Source organism: Aedes albopictus, chromosome 3 (assembly GCF_035046485.1).
Source record: "Aedes albopictus strain Foshan chromosome 3, AalbF5, whole genome shotgun sequence".
Classification (NCBI taxonomy): domain Eukaryota; kingdom Metazoa; phylum Arthropoda; class Insecta; order Diptera; family Culicidae; genus Aedes; species Aedes albopictus.
Genome location: NC_085138.1, coordinates 291,784,379 through 291,810,329, shown reverse-complemented (window position 1 = coordinate 291,810,329; position 25,951 = coordinate 291,784,379). Strand labels below are relative to the sequence as shown.

General features: G+C 38.6%; 1 protein-coding gene across 2 annotated transcripts in view; it reads left to right on the top strand.

Annotated features, from left to right (window-relative positions):
• Positions 1–25,951, top strand: part of LOC109415951 (bestrophin-4) — a 61,194-nt gene that overhangs the window by 7,666 nt on the left and 27,577 nt on the right. For both annotated transcript variants that reach the window (XM_062861272.1, XM_062861271.1), the window contains exon 2: positions 16,405–17,476. In XM_062861272.1, the coding sequence (XP_062717256.1) occupies positions 17,406–17,476 (71 nt within the window). In that variant the 5' untranslated portion in view covers positions 16,405–17,405. The remainder of the gene's footprint in view (positions 1–16,404; positions 17,477–25,951) is intronic.

Genomic DNA, 25,951 nt, shown 5'->3' with positions numbered 1-25,951 from the left:
AAAGAAGGCAAATATTTGAAGGAATTCAGTTTGGCCATCAGCACAACCATTTGCCACCAGTTAACCCCCGTGTTTGAGTAGCTCAAAACAGCCTTATGGTGAAAAAATCATCACATGCGAATGTGAAGGAAATTTATGTTAAGTACAGCTAATCCAAATATACTATATTAACAATATAGGTCACTCTTACGAATTTTTGGCGACTCCTTTTTAGTGAATGTGTCGCCACCAAGCGTCAGAAGAGGTACTACTACACACTAAACGCATGCGCTATCCGAATGACGTTTATTCGTCTAGCTGTCATTGCATGGTGGGGATGTCCACTTCTTTTTAAATAATCGATTAATCAATCATCGATTTTTTTTTTCAACTACTCAAATTAGGACATATTTTATTCATTCTTCTTCAACATTTTCTGGCGTGATGGTCATGTTTACACAACAAAACCAGCTGGTTCAACGATGTTAACGTTCATCCTCATTATTCTCAGCTACCAGCTGATTATGTTTTCATAACAAAGCTGCTTCTGCCTGAATCGGGTAAAAAAGGCGAAATGGTGACACAAATGTTAGGTTAGTACCATATTAGGGCGAATTAAATTTCGTCGCCAAAGTCTAATTATTCGTGAAAAATACAATAATTCAACTGGAAATTTAATTTTGACTAATTTCGTTGTTCTTCCGAAGTGAACTGTGAGTTTATTCGAATACTGATCGTATTATTCTGGACAACTCCAAGAAAAATTTTCCGACTGGAGCGGAAATCGCCCCTGCTCTAGGGGCAAGACACTGTGCAAACAAAAGTAACTCTGAGAAATTCTGAGTAACTCTTTTCACCAATGATCGACGAAATTTGTTGAAAAACACCCCTAAAACTGCAAGAAAGGCGAGATATCGGGCAATATTGTTTTGATTTTGCGATGAATCAGGCAACACCCAAGCAAAAACGGGAGCAATCCGGAGGAATTCTGAGCAGCTCTGTGAAGAAAAATGTACTCTCCAGCGCAGTGTCTTGCCCCAAGCCCCTGCTAGAAGAAAATTGGATGTTATAAGAAATGTAACATGGAACCGATTTTATGAATAAAATTTTGATACGAGCAGGCGTCCTAACACGTGACTATCAATATTATCATCCCCTTTGTTTTCAGAAATTTGACGTTCATTGTGTCCTCCGTTTTCAAATTTCCCGCAGGAGTGAGGTAAACAGCGCAAAATGGTGCACAGGCTAATTAATTATAATGGATAATTATCCATGTTCCAATTATTTTTCCCTTCTTCAAAATATTAGTATAGTGCATAGCACCTTCACGGGGTGTCCTCAGATTACTGTTGAACAAGAATTTTGACACATTTTAAGCAAGGGCTTTTTGACGTAGTTGCCGTTTTTGTAATCGTGTATAAAGTCTAATAAAATCAAGCTTGACTTCAACATAGATTTTGTGTGTTCGATCTCATGAAATGTTTTGATATAAAAACCCGAAATTCTCCAAGGCTACGAAGTCTATGAGTTACTTCCAAATTATATAAAACGTTTCTATTCAAAGATACGCTCGCAAACGACGAAAAAACACTTTGTCAAAGAACAAAACATGTTCACTTTTTTTAACTCCAACCGAAAAAGGATTATTAAATTATAGGTAGATGTCCTGGCCAACATCGTACCCACGTTTTTATATATATATACTTTTTTAAAACATAATTTAAAAATTCAATGTTGTCAGGGTTTTCTTGTATACTTCTCTGGTCTATTTTTTATTCTTATTTTTGTAGTATGACTGAGAATAGTACAGCAGTAAGAACAACAACAACAATAGGGTAAGAAACCCTAACAAAAGTACGACTCCGTCAAGGCGCAGCATAGGTAAAGTGAACTTTTCTCACTTTTTATCGAGTTCTGCTCCATAGAAATACAAACGAGCCATTTCTGTACAGAAAAGTAAATTCTCTTCCAGATGCGTCTAGAACCAATTATACGATTAAATTGAAGAGCTCTTGCTATGGGCATCAAGAATGATGATATTAAAAGCCATTGTCGAAGGAAAATAGTTAGTTTTGAGGGTGAAAAAGTAAAATCTTGATGTTAAACGATTTCGGTGACGTCACAATGAGGAAGCATTCAATATCTTCTATAGATGTATTCGTAGATGACATCTACTGAAATGTTATTTTGTTTGCGTATATTGTAAATCGATTATTTATTAATCGATTATTTGGGAACAAAAAAACTTGGACACCCCTAACATCATTTTCGAGAAATGTCGCATTGCACGGTAAACTGAAATTGATCAAAATACAATTATTGACATTTTCTGACAACAGGTGGTGCTGTTATCATTCACCAACGGTGTCCCCATGTCGTTGTATGTGAAAACGCGAAGTGACCTATATTGTTTATATAGTATATTTGGCTAATCTATCCCAAACTTTTAGGTGACAATTTGGCATTTATCTTCATGACAGTCGACCTAAATGATTTTTTGGCCAAATGATTGAACATCTTTTCTGTCATTTTCATCAAAAAGCCAGCCAGTTGACTTGGTCTGGAGCAAGTATTCGGTGTTAAATGATGTATGTTTAAAACGAATGTAATGAGGGTATGGTTATCAGGCCGTTTACTTGAATTGCCAGCCAACTTTTAAAAGAAGGGAAAATGTCAGATTGAAATATTTGTAGCTTTCGTAGCAATAACTACTAGGGTAAGAAATCAAACTTTGAACTAGTCAAATTGTAATCTTAATTTGAACCATTTCGAAATTAATTAAAACGACGTACTTTTTAGGCAAATATTGTCCCGAAAAAGATGTTAAACAGCTTTCCGTAATAAAACCTGATAACATGGACTTTAAAAGCATGGAAAAAAGCGTTTTTGTCATGGAAAACAGGCAATTGAAAAATCACTGTGATTTCACCCATTTCCCCCCAGAGAAAGCACATTTTCGGTGCAATCGTAAGCTCATGCATTGTATCACACGCAATATGTAAACACGTCAAATGAAAGCTTATTACTCGTAGAATCAACCAACCGAATAATATTCCGCATGATTTGTCATCAAATTATCAAATTTAAGTAAATCTTACTTGGAGAATGTTATCTTAAGTTGAACCATTTGTAATCTAAATTTGAACTAGTAAACGGGGGCAAGCTTCCAGTGTTGGCCTGCAGACTGCGCTAGTGGTTGTTTTGTTTACTCTTGGGGGAGGAAAAAATCCAAATTTAGTTTCCAAGTTCCTGAAGAGTTTAGAACATTCTTAGTTGTAATTCCACTGCCTAATGAAAAATTGTTATGGGAATTAGCAGATCCATGTGTTTTTCTATTGTTCAGCACGAAATTGGTTGTTGCGGGAGATGCTCGAGCTGCTGCTGCAAGCAGTTCAAATTAAGATTAAAATTGGTTCAAATTATGATTACGATGGTTCAAATTAAGATTAAAATCATTGTTGACGAATAATCGAATTTTTCAATGAAATTCGGTGCAAATACAAACTTTTTACCACTAAACAGAAAGCTTATACCCGTGGCTTTCATGTACATAAGATTTTGCCGTAGTAAATTATTTCCATGTGGGAGATAAAATCACTCAAAATTTGCGGTACTTCGGAAAGCCGCGATTTGGTTCAACTTTTGATTACCTACCCAAGTAACCACTAAGCCGTAAAAATTGGCACCAAGTTGGTTCTATATCCACATGAAGAGCAATGTTAACAGAGCTCATTAGAACTACATCCTAGAATAGATCTGCTTATAAGCCAATTTTGGCGAAATATTCGGCTGATATACGGCCAGCTTCAATCTGCGTACCGAGTCTCTGGTGAAAGAGTTGTCAAAAATGGGTCAAGAAAAAAGAAAAAAAAGTTATTTACTTTCTTTATTTTTTTCTCCGGATGTTTTCCATCGAAGTCTACTTTTCTTTGATTTTTACGGCCTGATCCAGATTCGATCTGATGTCCTCGGGGTTGTAAGTCTTAAGTGGATGACGTCAAGTTTCCCATCTGCTCCATCGATGCACCTAGAGATCGGTTTGCTCAGCACCGTATTTAAGGAAAAGAAGGCAACAAGTTGGGACAGCATTGATGTTCCGATCCGAATGTTCCAGATGATTCGATGTTCGGATCTGAAATCGGGCACAATGTGGCCGCATTGGAAATGTATAAAATGGTTTTATGGAGGGTGGAGAGAGATCTGCAGGAGATACAGCTAGGGAACCCGAGCAGGAATGAATAACTGACACATAACTGGAGCATTCCAAATTCAGGTATCATACCAAAACCAGGTATTGGTCGGTTGTCCAGGTATTGAAAATAACTTATTTTGGTATTTTGTAGGTATTGATAGAATACCTCAACCAGTTATTATTTTGGTTTTGAGGACTGATTGAGGTATTATTCAATTATGGAAAAATCACTATTTGTATGGAAAAATCGCCAATTATTATTTAGGTTTTACCATACCTGAAGTCATTATTCGCGTGTTATGCACAGGAAACACATCAGTTATTATTTCAGGTATTTTACCTCTTATGCAAGGCTTCTTAATACCTCATTCAGGTTGTATGTATTCGTTTTTCCATACCTGAGTTTGTTATTCTTCAGCTATTTTCTCCTGCTCGGGAAGTGTATGAGGTTGACGAGGTTCCGTAACAAGAGGAATCAAAATGGGGCCCATCGATTAGTTTTGGTGTTCGTCTGCAGGAAAAACGATTGAAACTCCACAGGTAAACATCCGATGCATTTATGTCATAATCGAGGAAGCAGCTATACATTTTATGTTTCAATTTAGTGCTTGAAGTGTCCGACGACAAGCTTCCACCGCCCTATCGATCGTACGAAATTACCGAGGAGATTTTATTGTCTTGCTTCGGATCAGTTTTGTTTTGCTTGAAATCAGCTTTGATTGTTATAAACGTCATGCACGCCAAGCCTTTTAACAGAACTGTCAGGCTTCTTATTCGGCTGATAAACATTGGGTTTACAAGCACTTTAGCATAGCGTCATATACTAATATACGGCTTATTTCAGTGCTTACTATTTATAATGCCTGAGAGCATTTGAAAATTTCCTACTGAGCCTATTGACACGAAAAAGCTGTTGTATGACCTTTAGACCGCTTAAGCCAGTGCTCAGTGGTTACTTGGGTACCCTAGTTAAAAAAAAAAACAGCCAGTTTAAAAAACAACAAAAAAGATCGGTACCTAAATCCACAGTTATTAACTGGGAGCTTCCTCTGCCAATGGACATTTTGCATGTGTAAATCGTACACAGGCACGAAGATATTCTATGCCCAAGAAAGTCAAGAAAATTTTCTTTTACTGGATTTTTTTTCCTTGTGGAATTTTTAGTTCAGAGTCATGCGTATACAATTGCGAAAGGCAGGCCATGTTCCAATTTATTTCGAATCGTCGGCAAGGTGTTCAAACTCACAGAGCCGCTAAATACCAATAAGTTGAGCATCGTTTCAGCATAGGCAATACAGCCAATCTCGTGACGTGACCTACCCAATTTACTAGCTAGAACCCCATCATCTGAATGGTAAAAATCCCCATTTATACCATAACAATTCTCCCTATTTCTTCCTCTCTGGCGTCTCTTTCAGTTCGCCGCAGCACTTTGGACATGTCATCAATTTATAGTGGGCAAAAACTGTGATTTGTTCATGTGAAGTTTGTAAGTTATCTGAAATTGGCTCAAGGCATTCAACGTTTTGTAAAAAAAAAAATATTTCAAAATATCTTACTGGTTTGGGAGAAAGCATAAAATTGACTGAAAAAACGTACTCAAAAATGCATTCATTGAAATAAATTTTTCTTGTACTTCTCTGATTAATTTAATCTTTTAATTTTCCTAGTTTCAAAACAGTAATGTAGAAGAAGAGGGACATGTTCACATTTTGACCACCTTATACCCACCCGGTCCCATTATGCGCAATATAGTCACACGTTAAACACTAGACTGACGCCTAGATGCCAGAGGGTATGCCAAATTGGTAAAAATGTGAATGAACTTCCCCTTCCAGGCACACGCTACGATGTTGGGCGGTTCAAGGTCAACTTGTGCGTTTTATACGCGTGAGATTTCGTAGCTAGATAATGATGCTGTTCGGTGGCGTAAATGTTGTCGTGATTCTTGATGAATCAATGGTTGTCGGAATTCCGTTTCCATGTTTTTTTTTTTATATATTAGGTGTTTGAGTGAGAAATCCCTACAACTATCGGACCAATTCGCAATTATTGCTTTGTTTTCTATTCGCCTATCTGTAAACCAAATACATGGTTGTCATACTGAATCGCTACTATTACTGCACAGGAAGCCGCCATCCACGCTGTTGAGACAGGTGCTGACTATTATCTATAATTAACTAATAGAATCGTGAGACTTACTTGGGTATAGCACATCATACTAGAACAACCGGCAAACAGAGCATCTAAATGCTGCAATTCACTCGCGAGTTTCTCTCCGTTTTAATTCGAGTGGACTTTCCTAGATGTGTGCTCCGTCTGGTCACAGTTGGTGGGATTTCAATTAAAGTTAGCGATTTCAGCGTAAATTTGATGCGAATCATTAAATGTCGCAGCCCAGATTACTACATGCAGGAACACACGTCTCGCGTTACTTTTGTGATGAAAAGATACATTCTCTACAATAAAATCGAAAGGAATGATTGTTTTTATGTAGGTTTGTTTTTGATCTAAGGCTTACAACTTTTACGTAAAAATGATAACAATTAATTTATAAAAGAGTATATAAATCAAGTTTCTTTAATTTTACTTAACTTTTTGCTAGTCGCAGTAGAATTTTAAGCATGATTTCAACCTAACACCAGCTAAAAAAGAGCTGAAGGTAGATGCAAGGCAGCTGAAAAATTGCGGTCAGCGAAAAATGAGTTTCAGGAAAAGTGGAATACAAATCAGTCGGTATACGATCGATGCTATTACCTTATACAATACGATACGTATACGTACACCGCTACACACAATAATTTGAACAGCACCTGATCACGATACCTAGTGAATATCATAGTTATATACAACTCTTAAATCATCACCGTCTGGAAAGCGTGTCCCACGCAACAACGCGTGCATATCAATTGTGATGATTATAAGTAGATATATAAAAATTATTGTTCAACATATCATCATAGAGAAATCGTCATATTGTATTAGAGACTATCATGACGACACTAGTTTGGCGAAAAAAAAATGGCTAAGCATATAATCATTACTCATCAGTGCGGCTACAGTTAGTCTCCAACTAGAAATTATTGAGTTGAATGCTTATGCAATTTGCCTGTCTCGGCACAACTAGTTATGGAAGGGTTATCATTTCACATCACAAACCGTTGCTGAAGAGACCACCGAAGATCAACTTGTACATATGTTAAAGGACAACTTCAAATGCCAAACACCATTGGATAATAATGGTCATCCGAATGCAATCAACATTTTGTGGTCATATTGTTAGTCATAGGCATTAGGCAGGGCTTCATATTTTAGGTATTTTCCCATACAACTCAATAGCACAGACAAACAGACGTAACTCTTAAAGGAAATTCATCAAAAACTTTTGCCCGGTGTCTTTTTCATGAGCACACTGTCACCTGTTGGTATAACCGCGCGAGACACTGTCGCCATGATGAATTTCGATGTGGCGTACACAAATCGCCTGCAATTTTCGTATGCATCATTCAGCAAACGTCAAAGCAATCGAACACTAGCGCCTCTGGTGGAAGGATCGCGCATATCAAATGAAATTCGAATTGATCGTTAAATGCATCTGTCAAGCTGTTTTGAAGAGTGTTACGTCTGTTTGTCTGTGTCAATAGATTTAATACCAAAAGACTTTTCTGTGCATGGTGAGATACAGGGGGTGGCCAAAATGTTTGGGATAGGCAACTTTTTTTTCTCTCACAAAAAAAATCAACATGTAACTTTTCATAGAGTGCATTAAAAAATCTCAAATTTTGACTGTTTGCTAACCAATTATACATGCATCATTGGTACAAATTTGAACTCGATTGGTTAATCTTTCGTAAACCTGAAACCATTCTCATAAAACACTATTTTTTAGACAACCGATTTTTGAACTGTTATTTCTCGGAGACCAGTGAACCGAATTGAATTAAATTTTGAGCGATAAATTATCAACGATATATTAATGCTTGGAAATTCTTCAAAACAAAGGTACTTTTCAAACGTTGAAAAAAGTTTTGATTTGACATTTTCACCCATATAGAGGAAAATGAGTCAAATTTACTATACCGTACAAAAATGTTCAAAGTGTTCTTCCTTCAATCCAAAAGGCTCTATATATCTTATTATAGATATCTTAAGAACAGAAGTAGAAAATCTTTGGATATCAAAAATAAAAATTTATGACATGGGGGTAAAAAAAATCATGTTTTCGAGAAATATCCAAAAAGTGTCAATCTATCATAACTTCTTTCAAAGTTTGAAAAGTACTCATGTTTTAAAGAATTTTTAAGCATCAATATATGGTTGATAAACGTTCAAAATTTCTTTCAATTCGATTCACTGATTTCGGAGATATGACAGTTCAAAAATTGATTGTCTAAAAAATAGTGTTTTAGGAGAACGGTTCTTATTTCGCAGAAAGATTAACTAATCGAGCTCAAATTTGTACCACTGATGCACATATAATAGGTTGACAAACTGTCAAAATTTGAGAATTTTTGATGCACTGAAAAGTTACAGCTTGTTGAACTTTTTTGTGAGAGAAAAACAAGTTGCCTATCCCAAACATTTTGGCCACCCCCTGTACGTTCAGCACCTAGCCGTATACAAAATTCAAGTAAGTTGATATAAATTTTGGCACAGTATACGCTGGCTAATGCGTAATTCAGATCCCATTGAGATCACTAAACTCTTCTCAGCAACTCCTATCCATGCTTTCCCGTGGTACCGGCCGGATACTGCGAGCAACTTATTAGGGTAGATCGAGTAGCCACTTAACCAGCCCCGGTGAAGCTTTAGCCGTGAGCTAACAGCTCACGGCGTGTGTATGGGAAAAGTTTACAACAAAAAAAATGGGCATCGTCAAACTTTTCGCTATTCAAAAATAGAGGCTTTCAGCTTTCATTTGCAGGGTCCCTCAAAAAAATCCACCGAGGGATCCCGAACAACTTTTTCAGAATACTGTTTTTCCCCATACAAAATGCACGGTTCCAAATTAATCCCTATTTCTACTTAACAAACATACCCAATTTTTGTATGAAAAAGTTCCCCCGATGGAATATTTCGATGTTGGGCTTGAATGAAAGCTGGTAGCGTCAACTTTCACGTAGCGTAAAAATTAGCGATGCCCATTTTTTTGTAATAAATTTGTTCTACCAGACACACCGTGAGCTAACATATCAAAACGGGACATGCCACAAAAGTTCAGCCTATTGGACGCAGTGGCTTAATTTCCCCAACAGGGCCAACAGGGGAGGAAAAAAAGGGGTTGATGTCCAGCCCTACGAGCCAACCGCCAAAAAGAGTTGCAACGGAAAATCAGCAACAGAATAATATAAACCGAGACTGTCAACGACCCCAGCGTGTAAAAAGGACTTGCGATCGGAAATTCGGTACTTGGAATCTGAGACCTTGGAATTGGAGATTTCTCACTTTTTATCGGGAGCATCCACATACTCGTCGATCTACTGAAAAACCACATGTTCGGCATCGTGGCGCTGCAGCTACGGTCGCATAGGAATAGGAAACTCAGCAGCTGAGCTCAAACGCAAGTACGATTGCTGCTCAAACCACAACGTACCATTTTTTTTTTGTCAGCAATTTTCCACCAGTAGATTTGCACTAGTGTTCGTGAAACCGCGCTGCGAAACGCAATGAGTTTGTGTGAAGTTTTCAAGCCAGCTACATCGACGAATGATCGACAACGGACCAGACTTAAGGCCGGACGGGACGGTGGTTGAATCATCCGCCATTGCTCTTTTGCTAGTAAGATGCAAATCTCAACTTCTACTTCATATTATTGGCTAGAAATTTGATCGTTCATTTGCTCACTTTTGGTGCACAATCGACTAAAGTTTCAGCTACGTCAGTGCAGTGGAAATTGATATTTGCTTCTTCAAAATCGCGAGGCAAATTGTTTGAAAGAGAGGGAAGATAGGAAAAATTACACGTCGTCCCGTGCGGCCTTAATGGTGCACGGCAAATTCTACATTCTGCCGTGAATATCAGGTCCTAACGCATCACTTCAAGCCGGCATACTGTCGACCGCTCAGAGTTAAGGAAAATTATTGCTTTCGGTAATCAATTAATCAAGCATGCGATTTGAATGCAGCATTCAACAAAGTTGTAGCTGATAGAGTAGCCTAGACGAAACAAGGATCAACGAATGCTCTAGGGTACTTGGGAAAATACGGTCGATTGAATAAAAAACATCGTTTTCCCATAGTAATTCCCATACAAACTTTGAAGAGCTTGTGCAGTCTCAATTTTCATATATATATATAGATGAAGTCAGAAAGGGAAGTATGAGGTTAAGGTAAATATATAAAACCAAGAATGTTATGAGGTATGCTTTGGCGCTATTATGGATGCTCCACAAAACAATTTATTGATATGAAGTTCTCCGCGCGTCAAAAGGCTGAAAACCCTGGTATTATAAATCATCATAATTCAAACTGCAAGTTTTAAACTGATTGGATATTAAAAATTTTACCATTAAAAAATGTACAAAATTGAATCGAGGTAAATAGTGGCTGTGGCAGTGGCTGGTATTTTGTGCACTTTATCGCTATAAGTCAGTCAATTCCAAACCTATTGACTTAAACTTTTGTACACGACTAGATACTATAAGAATCTTACCGTGCTCTAAAAAATGGTTCAAAACTGACTGAATTGTCACAGAAAAGTACCCAAAATAGAAGCCCTGCCGAGATGCTTCCTTGAGGTTCTTGTAGAATCGAGAGTCCACTAAATCGAGGTATACCTGTATAGATTTAGATGTTAATTATTGTAAAATTTCAAAAGTAGGTAGTTTTTGTATAAAATTAGATACTGTACGTGCCTAACTCTGTACAAAATTTCAAATCAATCCGTTTGAAATTTGCTTAGTTATAGCGGCAAGTGCCCAAAATAGGTACACCTGCCCAAATGATACAAGACCCTAGGTTGATTGACTTTTATACACTGAAGTTTTTTTTACGACGGTAATGGTACCGCGTAAAAAAAACGCGTTATTTCAAAAAACGTCGTAAAAAAACCGCGTTATTTCAAAAACTGTCGTAAAAAAACCGCGTTATTTCAAAAAACGTCGTAAAAAAGTAAAGTCACGTTAGATGTGATCCTGACTATTTTGCGTGTTTTCAAAAAAATTCGGTTTTTTTACGACGGGTTTTGAGATAACGCGGTTTTTTACGACGTTTTTCGAAATAACGCGGTTTTTTTTACGCGGTACATACTGTGTAAAAAAACCGTGTTGTAGCAGGCGATATAATGGACAACACGTCTTATCTGTTTTAACGTTTATTACAGAATGATGTAAATCGGCAATGATTTTTCATAAGGGCTTAACTGACTTGATCGATTTCTCTCCATCGACTCTCTTTGTCGCTAATAACTTGATCAAAACAAACAAAATCATTATTCTTTTTGTTTCTATAGTGTTGAAAACCGAAGCAATCGTGCACCCCATGTAGCAACCCCGCTACGCCCCTGACAACCGTAACATGGAGTGAAGCGATACATAGCAACTAGGGTTGTTACAAAATTTTCTCATTCCTAATCGAACCACCAATTAGTTCAGACGTGTTCATTAATAAACGTTAGTTCCTGTTCAACCCCGCCTTGTTCTTCGTCTCCAAACCTCTGCAACATCAACAGGTTATGGGTGACCAACGTAAGGAAGCTGCGGTGCACGGAATTCAACAGTTTGCCGGAAGAGGCTACGACGTCTGGCAGTTCCGTGTCCAAATCTATTTGGAGTCGGCGAACGTATGGGACGCTATCGTAAAGTTCCACGAAATGGATAGGAAGGCCAAAGCGATATTGGTGGGCTTCGTAGCGGACGATTACCTAGGCTGCATTCGGGACAAAGGCACGGCGAAGGCAATGTGGAAAAGTCTCGAGGACACTTTCGCGAAGAAGTCAGCAGGTAGGCAGACCCAAATTAGGAAGCAGATAGCAAGATTGCACCTCAAGGATGGCGCCTCGGTGCGGGGGCATTTGCTGGAGTTCGAAGATTTAATCCGTCAGTTGCGAATGGCCGGATCGAAGCTTGAAGAGAGCGATGTTTGCTCGTCTCTGGCGCTAACACTTCCAGAGTCATACGATGCACTGGTGACGGCGCTCGACAATCTACCGGAGAACGAACTCACCTACGAAGTTATGAAAACCCGTCTGATCGATGAAGAATCCAAGCGGAACGAGCGAAGCTACATCGTAGGGGACAAACCGGCGGCGTTCGTTGGAGAAAACCAGAAGAACGGTAACCGATTCAACGGGAAGTGCCACGCCTGCGGAAAAAGGGGACATATGAAGAAAGATTGCAAGAAAGCGAAACGGGACGAGGCAAGTTCTTCAAGACCGATCGTATTCATGGCGGATCGGAATGGTTCGTAGCGAGACAGTGTCGGGAAGATCGTGTTCAAGTTGGACTCTGGATCGAGTGACCATCTCGTAAACTCGAAATCGTTTTTCGCATTACTGAAGCCAGCTCCCCAGACGGTTATCATCAACATTGCTTAGGATGGACAATTTCTAGAAGCCCGGCAGGTTGGGGTCATTGCAGGATCAAGTAACTTTGGAGTCCCGTTGCACGTCAAGGATGTCTTGTACGTACCAAGTCTCCGGGACAATCTGATGTCGGTTAAGAAGTTAGCGAAGGCAGGTATCGAAGTCGTGTTCAACAGCAAATTGGCAACGTTGAAGCTCAATGGAAAACCTATTGCGACGGCCTATCTACGAGGAAATCTGTACGAGCTTGAAATTGAATTCCCGGAGAAATCAGCAAACCTGTGCAGTTCGGACGTAACAAATCTGTGTCACCGGCGACTAGGTCACTTGTGTGAAAACGGAATGAAGACGATGGTGCGAGAAGATTTGGCCAAGGGACTGAACTTCAAACCCGAGAAGCTCAAGTTTTGTGACGCCTGTGTTCAAGGTAAGATGTGTCGAGAACCATTTGACGGAACGCGAGAACGAGCAACGAGACCCCTCGGAAAAATTCATTCGGATGTCTGTGGACCGATAGAGCCTGCGTCCTGGGATGGCTGCCGCTATTTTGTCAGCTTCATCGACGGCTATTCGCACTTTGCGATGGTGTTCCTCCTGAAGAAAAAGTCGCAAGTTTTTGAAAAATTTCAAGAATACGAGGCGATGATGACGGCCATGTTCGGAAAATCGATATCGAAGTTGACCGTCGATCAGGGACGTGAATACTGCTCCGGGAACCAGATGAAGTTTTATAAGGAAAAGGGTATCCAAATCGAGGCGACAGTGGCGTACTCCCCCCAGCAAAACGGGGTGGCGGAGCGGTTCAACCGAACCCTGGTGGAGAAAGTCCGGACCATGCTCATCGACTCGAAGATGCCCAAAGCAATGTGGGGAGAAGCTGTTCTGACAGGTACGTTTTTACTAAATAGAAGTCCTACAGCTGCTCTCCCGAAGAACCTCACCCCGGCGGAAAGATGGTCAGATCGGAAGTTTGGAGAAGTTGAAAGTCTTCGGCTGTAAAGCATTCGCTTGGATCCCGAACCAGCTACGCAAGAAGCTAGATGCAAAGAGTCGTGAGCTGGTGATGATCGGATATGCCGAAAATGGATATCGCTTATGGGATAGAAATGCTCGGAAAGTCGTCATCGCACGGGATGTGAAATTTGATGAGCGCAAGTTTCCGGGTAAGTTACTGGATTATTTAACTGGTTTTGAAGCAACTGCTGTTGGCTCTTCACCTTTCCCAGATGTACCGCAAAAATTCTCCGATATTCCGATGTACGATGATCGTGACCGTTGGATGAATGCTGTGAACGACGAGTTGAAATCGATGGAGTCCAACCACGTGTGGCAACTGGTTCCACGGCCCGAAGGTGTCAAGCCCTTGAAATCCAAATGGGTCTTCCGGTTGAAGGAGAACGAGCATGGTCAAGCGGTGCGGCACAAAGCAAGGCTAGTCGTGAAAGGTTTCCTGCTACGTCCTGACGTCGATTACGAAGAAACGTTCGCTCCTGTGGCTCGTTTGGCAACAGTTCGTGTGGTACTGGCGGTGGCTGTGCGGTACGGTTTCCACGTGCATCAAATGGATGTGAAGACGGCCTTTCTCCATGGCAACCTGAAGGAAGAGCTATCGGAGGTACCGGATGGAGTCAAATCAGCACCAGGGACCGTTTGCAAGCTGCTGAAGTCAATATACGGACTCAAGCAATCTCCACGATGCTGGAATGAAAAATTCAACGCAGTGTTGCTGAAACTCGGGTTTTCAAGGTCGAGAAGAGATTATTGCCTGTATACTTCGACCAACAAGGATGATAAAGTCTACTTGGTGTTGTATGTGGATGATCTGCTCATCGTTGGAAGAAACATCCGAACCATTGAAAAACTGAAGCAACAACTATCTTGTGAGTTTGAAATGTCGGACTGCGGCGAGGCGAGATTCTTCCTGGGCATGAAGATGGACTATGACCGCAGAAGAGGGATTTTGAAGCTGTCTCAGGAGAACAACACTCAGAAGATTCTAAATAAATTCAAAATGACGGACTGCAACGCGACGAAAACGCCTATGGAAAAGGGACTGCAGTTGAGCCGATCCGGACATAGAACTCAAGAGCCTTTACAGAGAGCTGTTAGGAAGCGTGATGTACCAGATGCTTTGTGTTCGACCTGACCTCTGCTTCCCGGTGAGCTACCTAGGCCGTTACCAGCAGGACCCGGTGGACCATCATTGGCAGGCCCTGAAGTGCGTTGTGAGGTACCTGAAAGGCACTACCAAGTTTGGATTGCTGTACAAGCGTAATGAGTCCTCGTCACCACTAACCGGATTTGTGGATGCAGATTGGGCGTCCGATCAAGAGGACTGAAAGTCTGTAACAGGCTTTGTCTTCAAGGTGTTTGGATCAACCGTATCGTGGGCAAGCAGAAAACAGGTGACTGTATCTACTTCGTCGAGTGAAGCGGAATACGTGGCCCTCAGCGCCGCTGTCAGTGAAGCGATTTGGTTGGGCGGACTCCTGGAAGATCTAAACTGCAACTCGAAGGGAGAACCAATCCCAATATTTGAGGACAACCGTGGATGTATCGGACTTGCAAAGAACGTGGAATCAAAACGGATCAAGCATATTGACATCAAGCATCATTTCCTGAGAGACCACGTTGCGGCTGGGACCGTAAAGATCGAGCCAATTGGAACCACAGACCAAGAAGCTGATTTATTCACGAAGTCACTGGACAATGTACGATTCCAAGATTTGAGATCAAGACTTGGAGTAACCGATTGAGAGGGGGTGTTGAAAACCGAAGCAATCGTGCACCCCGTGTAGCAACCCCGCTACGCCCCTGACAACCGTAACATGGAGTGAAGCGATACATAGCAACTAGGGTTGTTACAAAATTTTCTCATTCCTGATCGAACCACCAATTAGTTCAGACGTGTTCATCAAACGTTAGTTCCTGTTCAACCCCGCCTTGTTCTTCGTCTCCAAACCTCTGCGACATCAACATATAGCAACATGTAGTCGTCTTCTTCGCATTTCAACCAAAAAATCTTTGGAAAACTCAATACACATTCTGTGATAACACAAAGAGAGGATCGATGAAGAGAACTTGAAAATGTCAGTTAGGCCCAAATGAAAAATTAGTGTCGAAATGTTCCCTACGTCAATCTATAAAAGTCAATGACTACTGTGTTCAGTGTAATGTTGGGAGTGGCTTAGTGACATACTTAACATACTTAATTACTACACGCGTAAAAAAATCAGTGTACTACACATTTCATGAATTCATTGAATTTCATAACACTAGCTAAACTTCAACATTATTGGATAATTCATTTCATTTCGCAAAACCGGTTTCTGTAAATATTCGCTTTGCGAAGTCCTCCATTCACCCCAAAATTTATTACGAGGGCCACATCACACGATCATTCAACCATTAAGTCAGTTGCACAATTGAAATACCTGTGCACTTTAGGGGCTGTCCAACCACGTGAACATTTTTTTGTGACTTTTCAAACCCCCCCCCCCCCCGCGTGGTGATTAGTCCATACAAAAATGTTTAATTGTCCATACAAAATGGTCATTGGCCGAAACGCCCCCCCCCCCTCCCTAATGACCACGTGGTTTATGGACAGCCCCTTAGTATGAAACACAAACGATGTATAATAGTACATCCTGATTCGAGGGTTTCACGCTGTGTCTAATCAAATGTCTCTCTGCCTATCCAAATTTTAATTTTAGGAGCCGTCGTCAGTCATCAAACTGAAAAGGTTTATAGCACAGCTTGACCCAGTCCAGTCAGTATCTGTATATGCTCGGAATGTATGCTAGCAGCCGACTTGGGACAGAAGCATAGAAGACTTCTGAAGTGTATAATCAAAGCTAATAAGAATCCGCAGTACCTACACAAAACAATCAGCAAAACCGCCCTGCCTGCCGCAAATACTTCTTCCGGGACGAACCAAACGAACAGCGCGAGCGATGATGAATGATGATGATTCCACCATCATCGACCGCCTTTGAGCTCCGCCGGGCACCGAAGCCGTCCAGCGAGCGTGCAGAGCGAGAGTTGATGTCATTCTAGCTTGAGCCCGCAAGCCGGCGACATCCATAACGGAGGCGCGCGCGACACGTCCGGTCCCTATTTCAGTGCTAGTGTGAATCGAGCCGGGATTGGTTGTGGTGACCGCGGTTCTCTGCGTAGCGGGCGGCGGATTGAAGTCGCGCGTGAGTCTGGGTTCGCGTAAAGTGTGCGGTTGAAGTGAATTCCGCATATAAAACGAAGAGTTTTTATAGTGATTGTTTCTGGGAAAAAATGTGAGCTGAGCCACTGCCAAGCTGGTTGAAAGTTGAAAAATATGTAATTATTGGCTGTCGAGAAAGAAAAGGTGCCGAAAAATTCACAGAGCAGCAGAAAAAGGTTAAGTGAAAGTCTTCAAAGTTGTTTGTTGTTGAATAAAAAGAAAAGAATTCGTAAATGTTGGCCAAAAGTTTATCAAGTGTTAAATGTTTTTCGTGATTCGCATGGCAAACCCGTTAACAACCCAACAGTTCTATGGTGTGATGTACGAGAAGCTTGACTGAAATCTTGCTAACTGGTAGCGATAACTCATCATTTGCTAATTAGCCCAACAAACAACGTATCAACTTTACCACCACCGCATCGGCAGTCAACCGCCACTCTACTAACTACTGAGCTAACTAACTAAGCACTGCAGAAACCAACGGACTAGTCACGCAAAATGACCGTCACCTACACCGCCGAAGTTGCCACATGTCGAGGATTCGGCTGCTTTCTGAAGCTTCTGGTCAGGTAAGAATTTTCGTTTATTAAGAAATCATTCCTAGCAGGTGCAAAATCACCTGACGTTCACTGCCAGAACCAACCGATTATAACATACTTGTTTGGACACGGATTTGATGTTATCAGCGAATGGCTTATCTTACAACTGGCAGAAAAAGTCATATCACAAGTCTGATAGTAATCAAAAGCAGTAACAGTATAATTATTCTTTCCGTTTGCCGGAATGGATTTTCTCATGACTCATTCCCAAATAATTAGTAGCGTTCCACTGAATTTCGCTAAACTTCATGGAGCCGCGACGCGATGACTACACTATATTATTGAGCCAGCATTCCGCAAGGTTGAAAAGGAAACTCAAATTGGCGTCGTCGCGGAGATGATTTTGTTTTGTGTGATGTGATGCAAGAGCAAAAGCAAACAATGCCGGGTCCCGGCGGTGAACAGTTCATATTACTCAGTGTTGCTCGGAATCGTGTCAATATGTACCTACCAAGAGTTGAATGGATTGTAGAAGAAAATCATGGGATTTACCACGAGCAGACATCCTTTGTTGGCTTAAACCTCTAACAAGCCACTGGGAATGGTGTGGATGAATCAACTTAAAAAAACATTTCTAAAACCTTTTTTGTTTGCCCCCCTTTAAGGTCAACTATTGAAAAACAATCATTTGACTAGGTAGTGTTATTTATTTTGTTGCGAGTTTTTTTTTGTAACAACGGTTTTTATAAAGCATGTATATTAAACCGAAAAACCGTTTTTGTTCCTGTACACTATTTGGGTTCCATTTCGGTCCCATTTCAACTGTGCAAAATTTCAGAACGATCGGAGAAACTATATTTTAGCGCCCGCCATTCTAAGCTTTCATACGATTTAATATGGGAAAATTACCTTTAAAAAAAAAACCGCCACAGATTGCCCCTTAATAAGTCGATGAATGATTTCTGTTGAAAATTTTACGAGTAACCAACCCTTCGAAGACCGCAAAGTGATCTGAAGCATGTGAAAAAAGTTATTGACTGAAAACCGAAAAGCAAAAGGAGATGGTGTTTAACATGTAAGGAATAACAATAAATAATAAAAATGTTTTATGTTTTTTATCGAGAAAGGCTTAATAACTTTTTCCATCAACGTCGAATTATTTTGCGGTCTTCGGAAATCAGATTCCTCGTGAAGTTTCCTACATTATATCTTAAATTATCGACTTATGTTTAGGGATCATGAGGTGATCGATAGCGATTTTTCTTTAAAAATGTCTTTTTAAAAGAAAAATGATTGTAAAATTGAATAAAAATGAAAAATGAAATGAAAATTTGTTAAAAGCTATTATATGAATGTGCATGATATAACAAATTCCTCGCATCTTAAAAAAATAAAAATTGAGACATATTTCGGATGACGTCTTGAATCTGTTTACCAGATGTAGCAGTCAATGTCACATGATTGTTTAGTTTCCATATCTTACAAAAACATAAGGTACACCGGGGCAAGTTGAAACGGGTGAGGCAAGATGCAACGCGAAGTTTTGAAATAGATTTCAATATAATTTGAAAAATTGTCTTTCGCCAAAATAATGTTTGAATCAAAAAGTATGTGTTATGGCATTCATTCAAGCTGTTTACCATCATTGGATAACATCATGTTAACCCGTTGTTTCATCTTGCCCCACCCGTTTCAACTTGCCCCGGTGTACCTTATAGAATCGGAGCCATAAATACTTTTTTTGCAATTTGGCACTATAATATTGAATTTTATACTTGCCGTTTTAGTGTCACTAGGGCCTACTTTTCCTCACTATAAAAAGCAGTTGCATTATGAGCCATAACGCAACTCATTTGGATTGAATTATGAATCATAATGCAATTGTTTTGGCAACAACCTGTGTTTCCTCGTCAAGAGCTTGAAAAACTGTGACGGTTATAGCATAGCTTGCTTGATTCAAGTTTTGCGTCTAGCTTGATGGAACACGTGGGTGATCCCGTTCAACCACCAGGAAGCATGATGATACTGATGGAAATGGTCATAAAGGGTGATACGGTCAAAATTTGGTCACACATTTTTTTTCATAACTTTAGACTGCGTACACCAAAACACCTGATTTTTGTACCAGTAATGCTACATTATATGTAGCTAATACCATAAAATTTTCATCAAAATCGATTGAGTATTGGTTGATACACTCCCGTTCAAAAGTTTGGGGTCACCCCCTCAAAAACATGTCATTTTTTAGGCCCATATCTCCGCCAATTTGCGTCCGATTTCAAAACCCTAGGTTTCATTCAAAAGATAATAAGTCAAAGAAACTTTGAACATGATTTAAAAGAAACTTTTTCAAAAAATTTTGTATGTAAACTTAACCGAAAGTTGTCAAATTTTCTAAAAAATGAATATAAACTTACGGCAGTGTCGCTGGAAATTGGGTCGACCAAATTTTAAGATGAGAGCGGCAATATGACCCATTTTCTATTAGCTTTCAACTGCTTTTTACAGAACTTAGCTAACAAATCAAGAAAAAAAGTTATTAAGTAAATTAATCCTTGATGTCATCGACCAAAAATAATTAAAATTGAACTATAGATGACGAAAATATCTCCAAATCACTTTTCCACGTTTTACGAAAGTGACCCCAAACTTTTGGCCGATACATCATATTGAGGGGTGACCCCAAACTTTTGGTCGATGACATCAAGGATTAATTTACTTAATAACTTTTTTTCTTGATTTTTTAGCTAAGTTCTGTAAAAAGCAGTTGAAAGCTAATAGAAAATGGGTCATATTGCCGCTCTCATCTTAAAATTTGGTCGACCCAATTTCCAGCGACACTGCCGTAAGTTCATATTCATTTTTTAGAAAATTTGGCAACTTTGGGTTAAGTTTACATACAAAATTTTTTGAAAAAGTTTCTTTTAAATCATGTTCAAAGTTTCTTTGACTTATAATCTTTTGAATGAAACCTAGGGTTTTGAAATCGGACGCAAATTGGCGGAGATATGGGCCTAAAAAAATGACATGTTTTTGAGGGGGTGACCCCAAACTTTTGAACGGGAGTGTATATAGATAAAACCATCGACCTACCTTTTTAAAATTTTGTACAAAGGCGCTCCATAGTAAGTTTTCGGAAATTCAAGGTCAGAAAAGCACAATTTTGATTATAGAACTACCAATACTGCTCCGATTTTTATCAAAATTTTACAGTATAGTACTATTATGAAAATATGTTCTTAGTATAATTTTGAGCCATTTTGTATGAATACTTTCAAAGTTGCAGCAGTTTGAATATGAAAAAAACTGACCGGGTGCCACTTAAGCAAATATAACTTTGTAACGGCTGGATCAAATTGAATGAAATTTTTACACAAGATTTTGATATGCATACTTTACATACAGAAAAATTTTCATTGAAATCGGTTTAGTATCTCTGGCTCTATAAATAAAACAATAAAAATGTGAGAATTCTTTTTGCACAAAATTTTAAAATTTAAGATCTCAGGGTTTAAAAATATCTCCGCAAATACTGGACCGATTTTGATGAAAATTTTATGGTACAAGCTATATATAATGTACCATTACTGATCCAAAAATCAGCTGTTTTGGTGTACAAAAACTGAAGTTATGAAAAAAAATGTGTGACCAAATTTTGACCTGACGTGAAAAAATTTGATAAAATTTGACCACCTAAACAAATACAACTTTAAAACGGCTGGATCAAATTGAATGACATTTTTACACAACATTTTGATATGTATACTTTACATACAGAAAAATTTATATTGAAATTGGTTCAGTATTTCTGGCTCTATAAATAAAAGAGTAAAAATGTGTTCTTATTTTTTAAACCTCTTTGTACAAAATTTTCAAATTGCAGTTTTCAGGATTCACAATATTTCCGCAAATACTGAACCGATTTTGATGAAAATTTTATGGTATAAGCTACATATAATGTACCATTACTGGTCCAAAAATCAGCTGTTTTGGTGCACGCAGTCTCAAGTTATGAAACAAATTAGAAGAACTAATGTAAATTTCGATGTTATAGGGGAACTTACGTATTTTCGGCAGTTTTGTTCTCTTCGTCATGGGGGTTTTTTTGAAATCTGTAGATCCTTCCAAACCAAGCTGGGTTATATGCCCAAATTTCAGGCAATTCGGCCCACAAAAACCCACCATGGCGAAGAGAACAAACCTACCTATAATACCCTTCGTCACCCTATATGCTCATATTCGATTACAGTTTCCAAAACTAAAACTATTAGCTGAGATTTTAATAAATATTCGTACTACTTGATTGCTCAGAGAATACAACTTTTTTTTATCCGTACAACAGTATTTCAGTACCGTAATCTTCCTCTATTCTTTTCAATAAAATCAGGTACAATGCATATGATTCAAAACGAACATTTTTAAAACATGTGGATCTGTATCAAATTTCGTAAACTAAATTCTTAAAAGAAACTGCTACATTTTGTAAAAAATGTTCAAATGGCCAAATTTGAAAACTTTCACACTTAGATTTTTTACAGTATCCGGTAATTTTTTTACCGAATTCTCAACAGCTGAACGTTCGGTAATCCGTTCGGTAATCCAAACCGGTACCGAACGTCCGGTAAATAGAATTTTCGAAAAGCTGTCAAAAATTACCGAATTTCTCCGGTAGAGTTTATTCCTAAATTACCGTAGAGTTCGGTAGTTTTTCAATTCCTATTGGATATTTTTACAGTTTTTCGGTATCAATGAAAATGAAAGATGCAGGGCAGAGTTTATTTGTTTTTATTTACGGTAATTGTATAAAAAGTTGTGTATCTCGGGATAAACAAGCTTCGCCATTTTTTGCTCTAATTTCCGCTCGATCTGGTATATAGTATGAATGCGACGTAAACTTTCATCGTTTCGGAGTTGGAGAAGCTGCTAGCGGCTGGAATTTTGTGTTGATAATTTTAATAGAAGATGACCAGATTCAATATTTGGATGCATATGTACTTACACCGATTCAGCAAATATGATGCTTTACCCGATAGTTACACCATCCTCAAGGAACTAGAACTTTATAAAACAATATCTGAACTTTAAAATATGGAATTACAAATTCCATTTGCCACAACTTGACGTTTCGTAAGTGTTTTTTACCACTTTACTGATTGTTCGGTAATGTAGGGTGCGATATACGAACTGTTCGGTCATTTTTCGTACAGTATACTGCATTTTTTAGTTTCTGCAGTACGTACGGTAATATATTTGACAGGTAGGTGTCAAATTACAAACTGTTCGGTAATCAAATCACCGAACTTTTGTAAAATAGTTGATTTTTACCGAACAACGGTATTTTTTTCGCTCTACCGAATTTTTCCGGTGAAAAAATTACCGAACAGCGAAATAGAAACTGAGTGTGTTCAATATGGCGAGAAGTTGATCAACCAATGACAAAACATTCTAAGATTAGAAAATTATTTAACTAATTTTGATGATGCTGAATCTGAATAAGTTTTTAAAATTCTTACAACTGGTGTATTTTGTATGTTATAAATAAAATAGAGTTTAGTAGGTTACATAATAACCCACATTAAACGCCTAAAAAGAGGCAATTTCTTTAAAAAAAACTTGTTTTTTTGCAAAAATATGCAGTTTTTAAAAAAACTTATATGTTAACATCAATTTTTACTCAAAGCTATGTTCAATAAGTCTGCCATGAATGAATAAACATGTTTTGTGAGTCATGACGTTGATCGGAGGCGATTTTTGAAAGACAGTTTTTACGAAGTTGTAATACACATCCAAAAGATTGATATTTTTATGTCAAATTTGAGATGGGCAAAAATGAGTCTACGTAGTTTATGGGCAGCGCCTTTAAAAAATATCTTGAATTAATGATAATGATGAACCTGGGCGTGTTAGTAAAATACCTGTACGTAAAAAGAAAATCGGGTTAAGTACTGTTGATTTTAATTCCACTGAGAATTTGCATCCTTTGACAGATACGTATTTCGACGTCAACTGTAAGGTCGTCTTCAGTATCTCGTACTTGACTCGACTAAAATACGAGATTGAAGGATGCAAACTCTTTGTGGAATTAAAAGGAACAGTACATAACCCGATTTTCTTTTTAATTTTGTATTAATGCTTTTAGAAATATCTCACAAAACTTCAAAATGAGATGTATGAAGCAACTTTGCTTAAAAATAGATCGCTTTCAAATCGTTAGCCTCGTATGGAAAGGCGAATAAAAAACCTTTTTCCGAACTCAGGGCATGATTCTAGTCTAAAAATGATCATCAGCTTACCGAGTTCAAAAATGCTGTAGACAAGTGTAAACAGTAATTTCAATTATGCTTCTAAATCTTTTACGTTTATTTTAGTCCATTAAATCTAAAGTAAGATGTTCCAATCAGGCCGGCAAATAATAAGAAACTTAAACTTTGACTCAGAACTGACAGACCTCTTCTGTAGGCTAATAACGAGTCTAATAATAATTTTAGTGATATCTGGTACTGGACACTCCCTTGCATGTACAACTATCCGCACGCGACTGAATCGGAAGCCGCACGGTAAATTTCAAGGTGGAAAATAATTATCGGGGAACTGAGCTCACGATGATGATCGTGAATAGTACGAGCGTTGGACATGTTTATGGCAAATTAATAGTGCTGTTGTATGTAGTTTAATAGCACTCAATGCCATTTGTACACACCAGTTGACATGCTACCATTTCTCCATCACAAAGCAATAGGGAAAAACATTGCGAGTTGAACTACAACGTCGCCAAGATGGAATGAAGCTTGCGTTTCCATGTGTATGAATAAATGAACGCATACCAGCTTTGCCGTTCTACGCCCGATTGTCCCATGTTATGTGCGAATCCCATATAACATGGGACAACTATGCTATGCTTAAAGCTGTGTGTGAAAAATGGGAATACAGTCAGGTATTTTTTTACGCGGTTTTCATTTACGCGGCCGCGTAAATGAAAACTCTATACAAAAAAAAATTTATCGTCTTATTTGTGCATGATTCGTCGAGAAATGGTGAGACTTTTTTTACGCGGTTTTTCGAATTTTGAACTGAGTTTTTTTTACGCGGTACGTATCCCTCGCGTAAAAAAAACCTGACTGTATTCCAATAATTATTTTTCTTTAGAGCTTAACTAACAATTTCTAATAGTTGATTTCCTTGACCAATATCTAATTCTAATTTCTAATAGTTGATCTGGGCTAGAGCTTTGTATTTCTTGTTTTTCAATATTTAATTGCGACCACTGTGCGAATGAAGGTTAATAAAGTACAGTCAGAGAAAAGTATGTACACAGTTGTCATTTTTTCGAAAAATTTGCTCAAGTCAAACATTAAATATTGCCTTTCGCGGCAAGTTGATGATTGATGACCTGATAATCCGTACATACTGCGTTCATTGTTCAGTTGGTACGTACATTGACCGACCCAACCCATCAAAAATTGTTGAATTGATTGCTCACCGCAATCAGACGCGACTCACCAACCAAATCGTGTATCGAGTGACATGTTCGATATTAAGTACAAAACGGTCCTCTAGAAATGGAGCCCATATCTGAATACAGTCAAAGACAACTGAATGGGTAAAATATTAGGTGCTTTTCTTGAGAGACGAAGGTCCAATCGATGTAAATCTTGACACAAATGAAGGGGCATGTGGTGATAAATCAAACAAGTTCGAGATAAATCATTAAGTGATGTGATTCCAACTATGCTTTGCTATCAAAGCATCAAACTAATGTAAATCCAACAAAGTTTGTTCACAGAGCTGTTCTTGCCCTACGGAAGACCTTGAATTGTTCATGATGGATAATTCCCCCGGTGCATCAAACTAATCGACAACGCCATGACGATTAACTCAAGCTTCACCGAGCCGTGATTATAAGTTATCGCTTTTCAACACGGCCAAACGCACACTAAGTGGATGAATCTCATTTGCATGTAGTAATTAAGATTTCACTTCAAACCACCCATGGTACGCAGTTATTAATTAGATTGGCGATTAGTCCTGTCACCATAATGGGATATGGAGAGTAAACACATTGATAACGACTTCCACTTGAACAGTGATTGTAGTAGTATAATGGGTTTCTTTTTCTTCGTGGGAAGAAATCAACTTGTTACTGGTGGTAACTAGTTACTAATGAAATCCGATGTACATACTGCAAAGAAAGTAAAATTTCTTGAACAATCAAAACATTTTATTAAGTCTAAAACAACTTTTACATGTAGGTAACATTTATTGTGTTATAATTATCAAATCAAACAGAAATTAATAACATAAAACACGTTTAAAATTGCCCATCTTGAAATGAAATTTACATCACATTCCGTTGTAAATATTAACGCAGACCCAGATTTCTTTAAACGACCCTCTCGATGCCAACCAAGTGTTTCAATAAAATTATTTTAGATAGACTTAATCGATTGATTTTCATACTCGTTCATTTTTTTTCAATTTAGGACGAAATAGTCCTTAGTATTTATA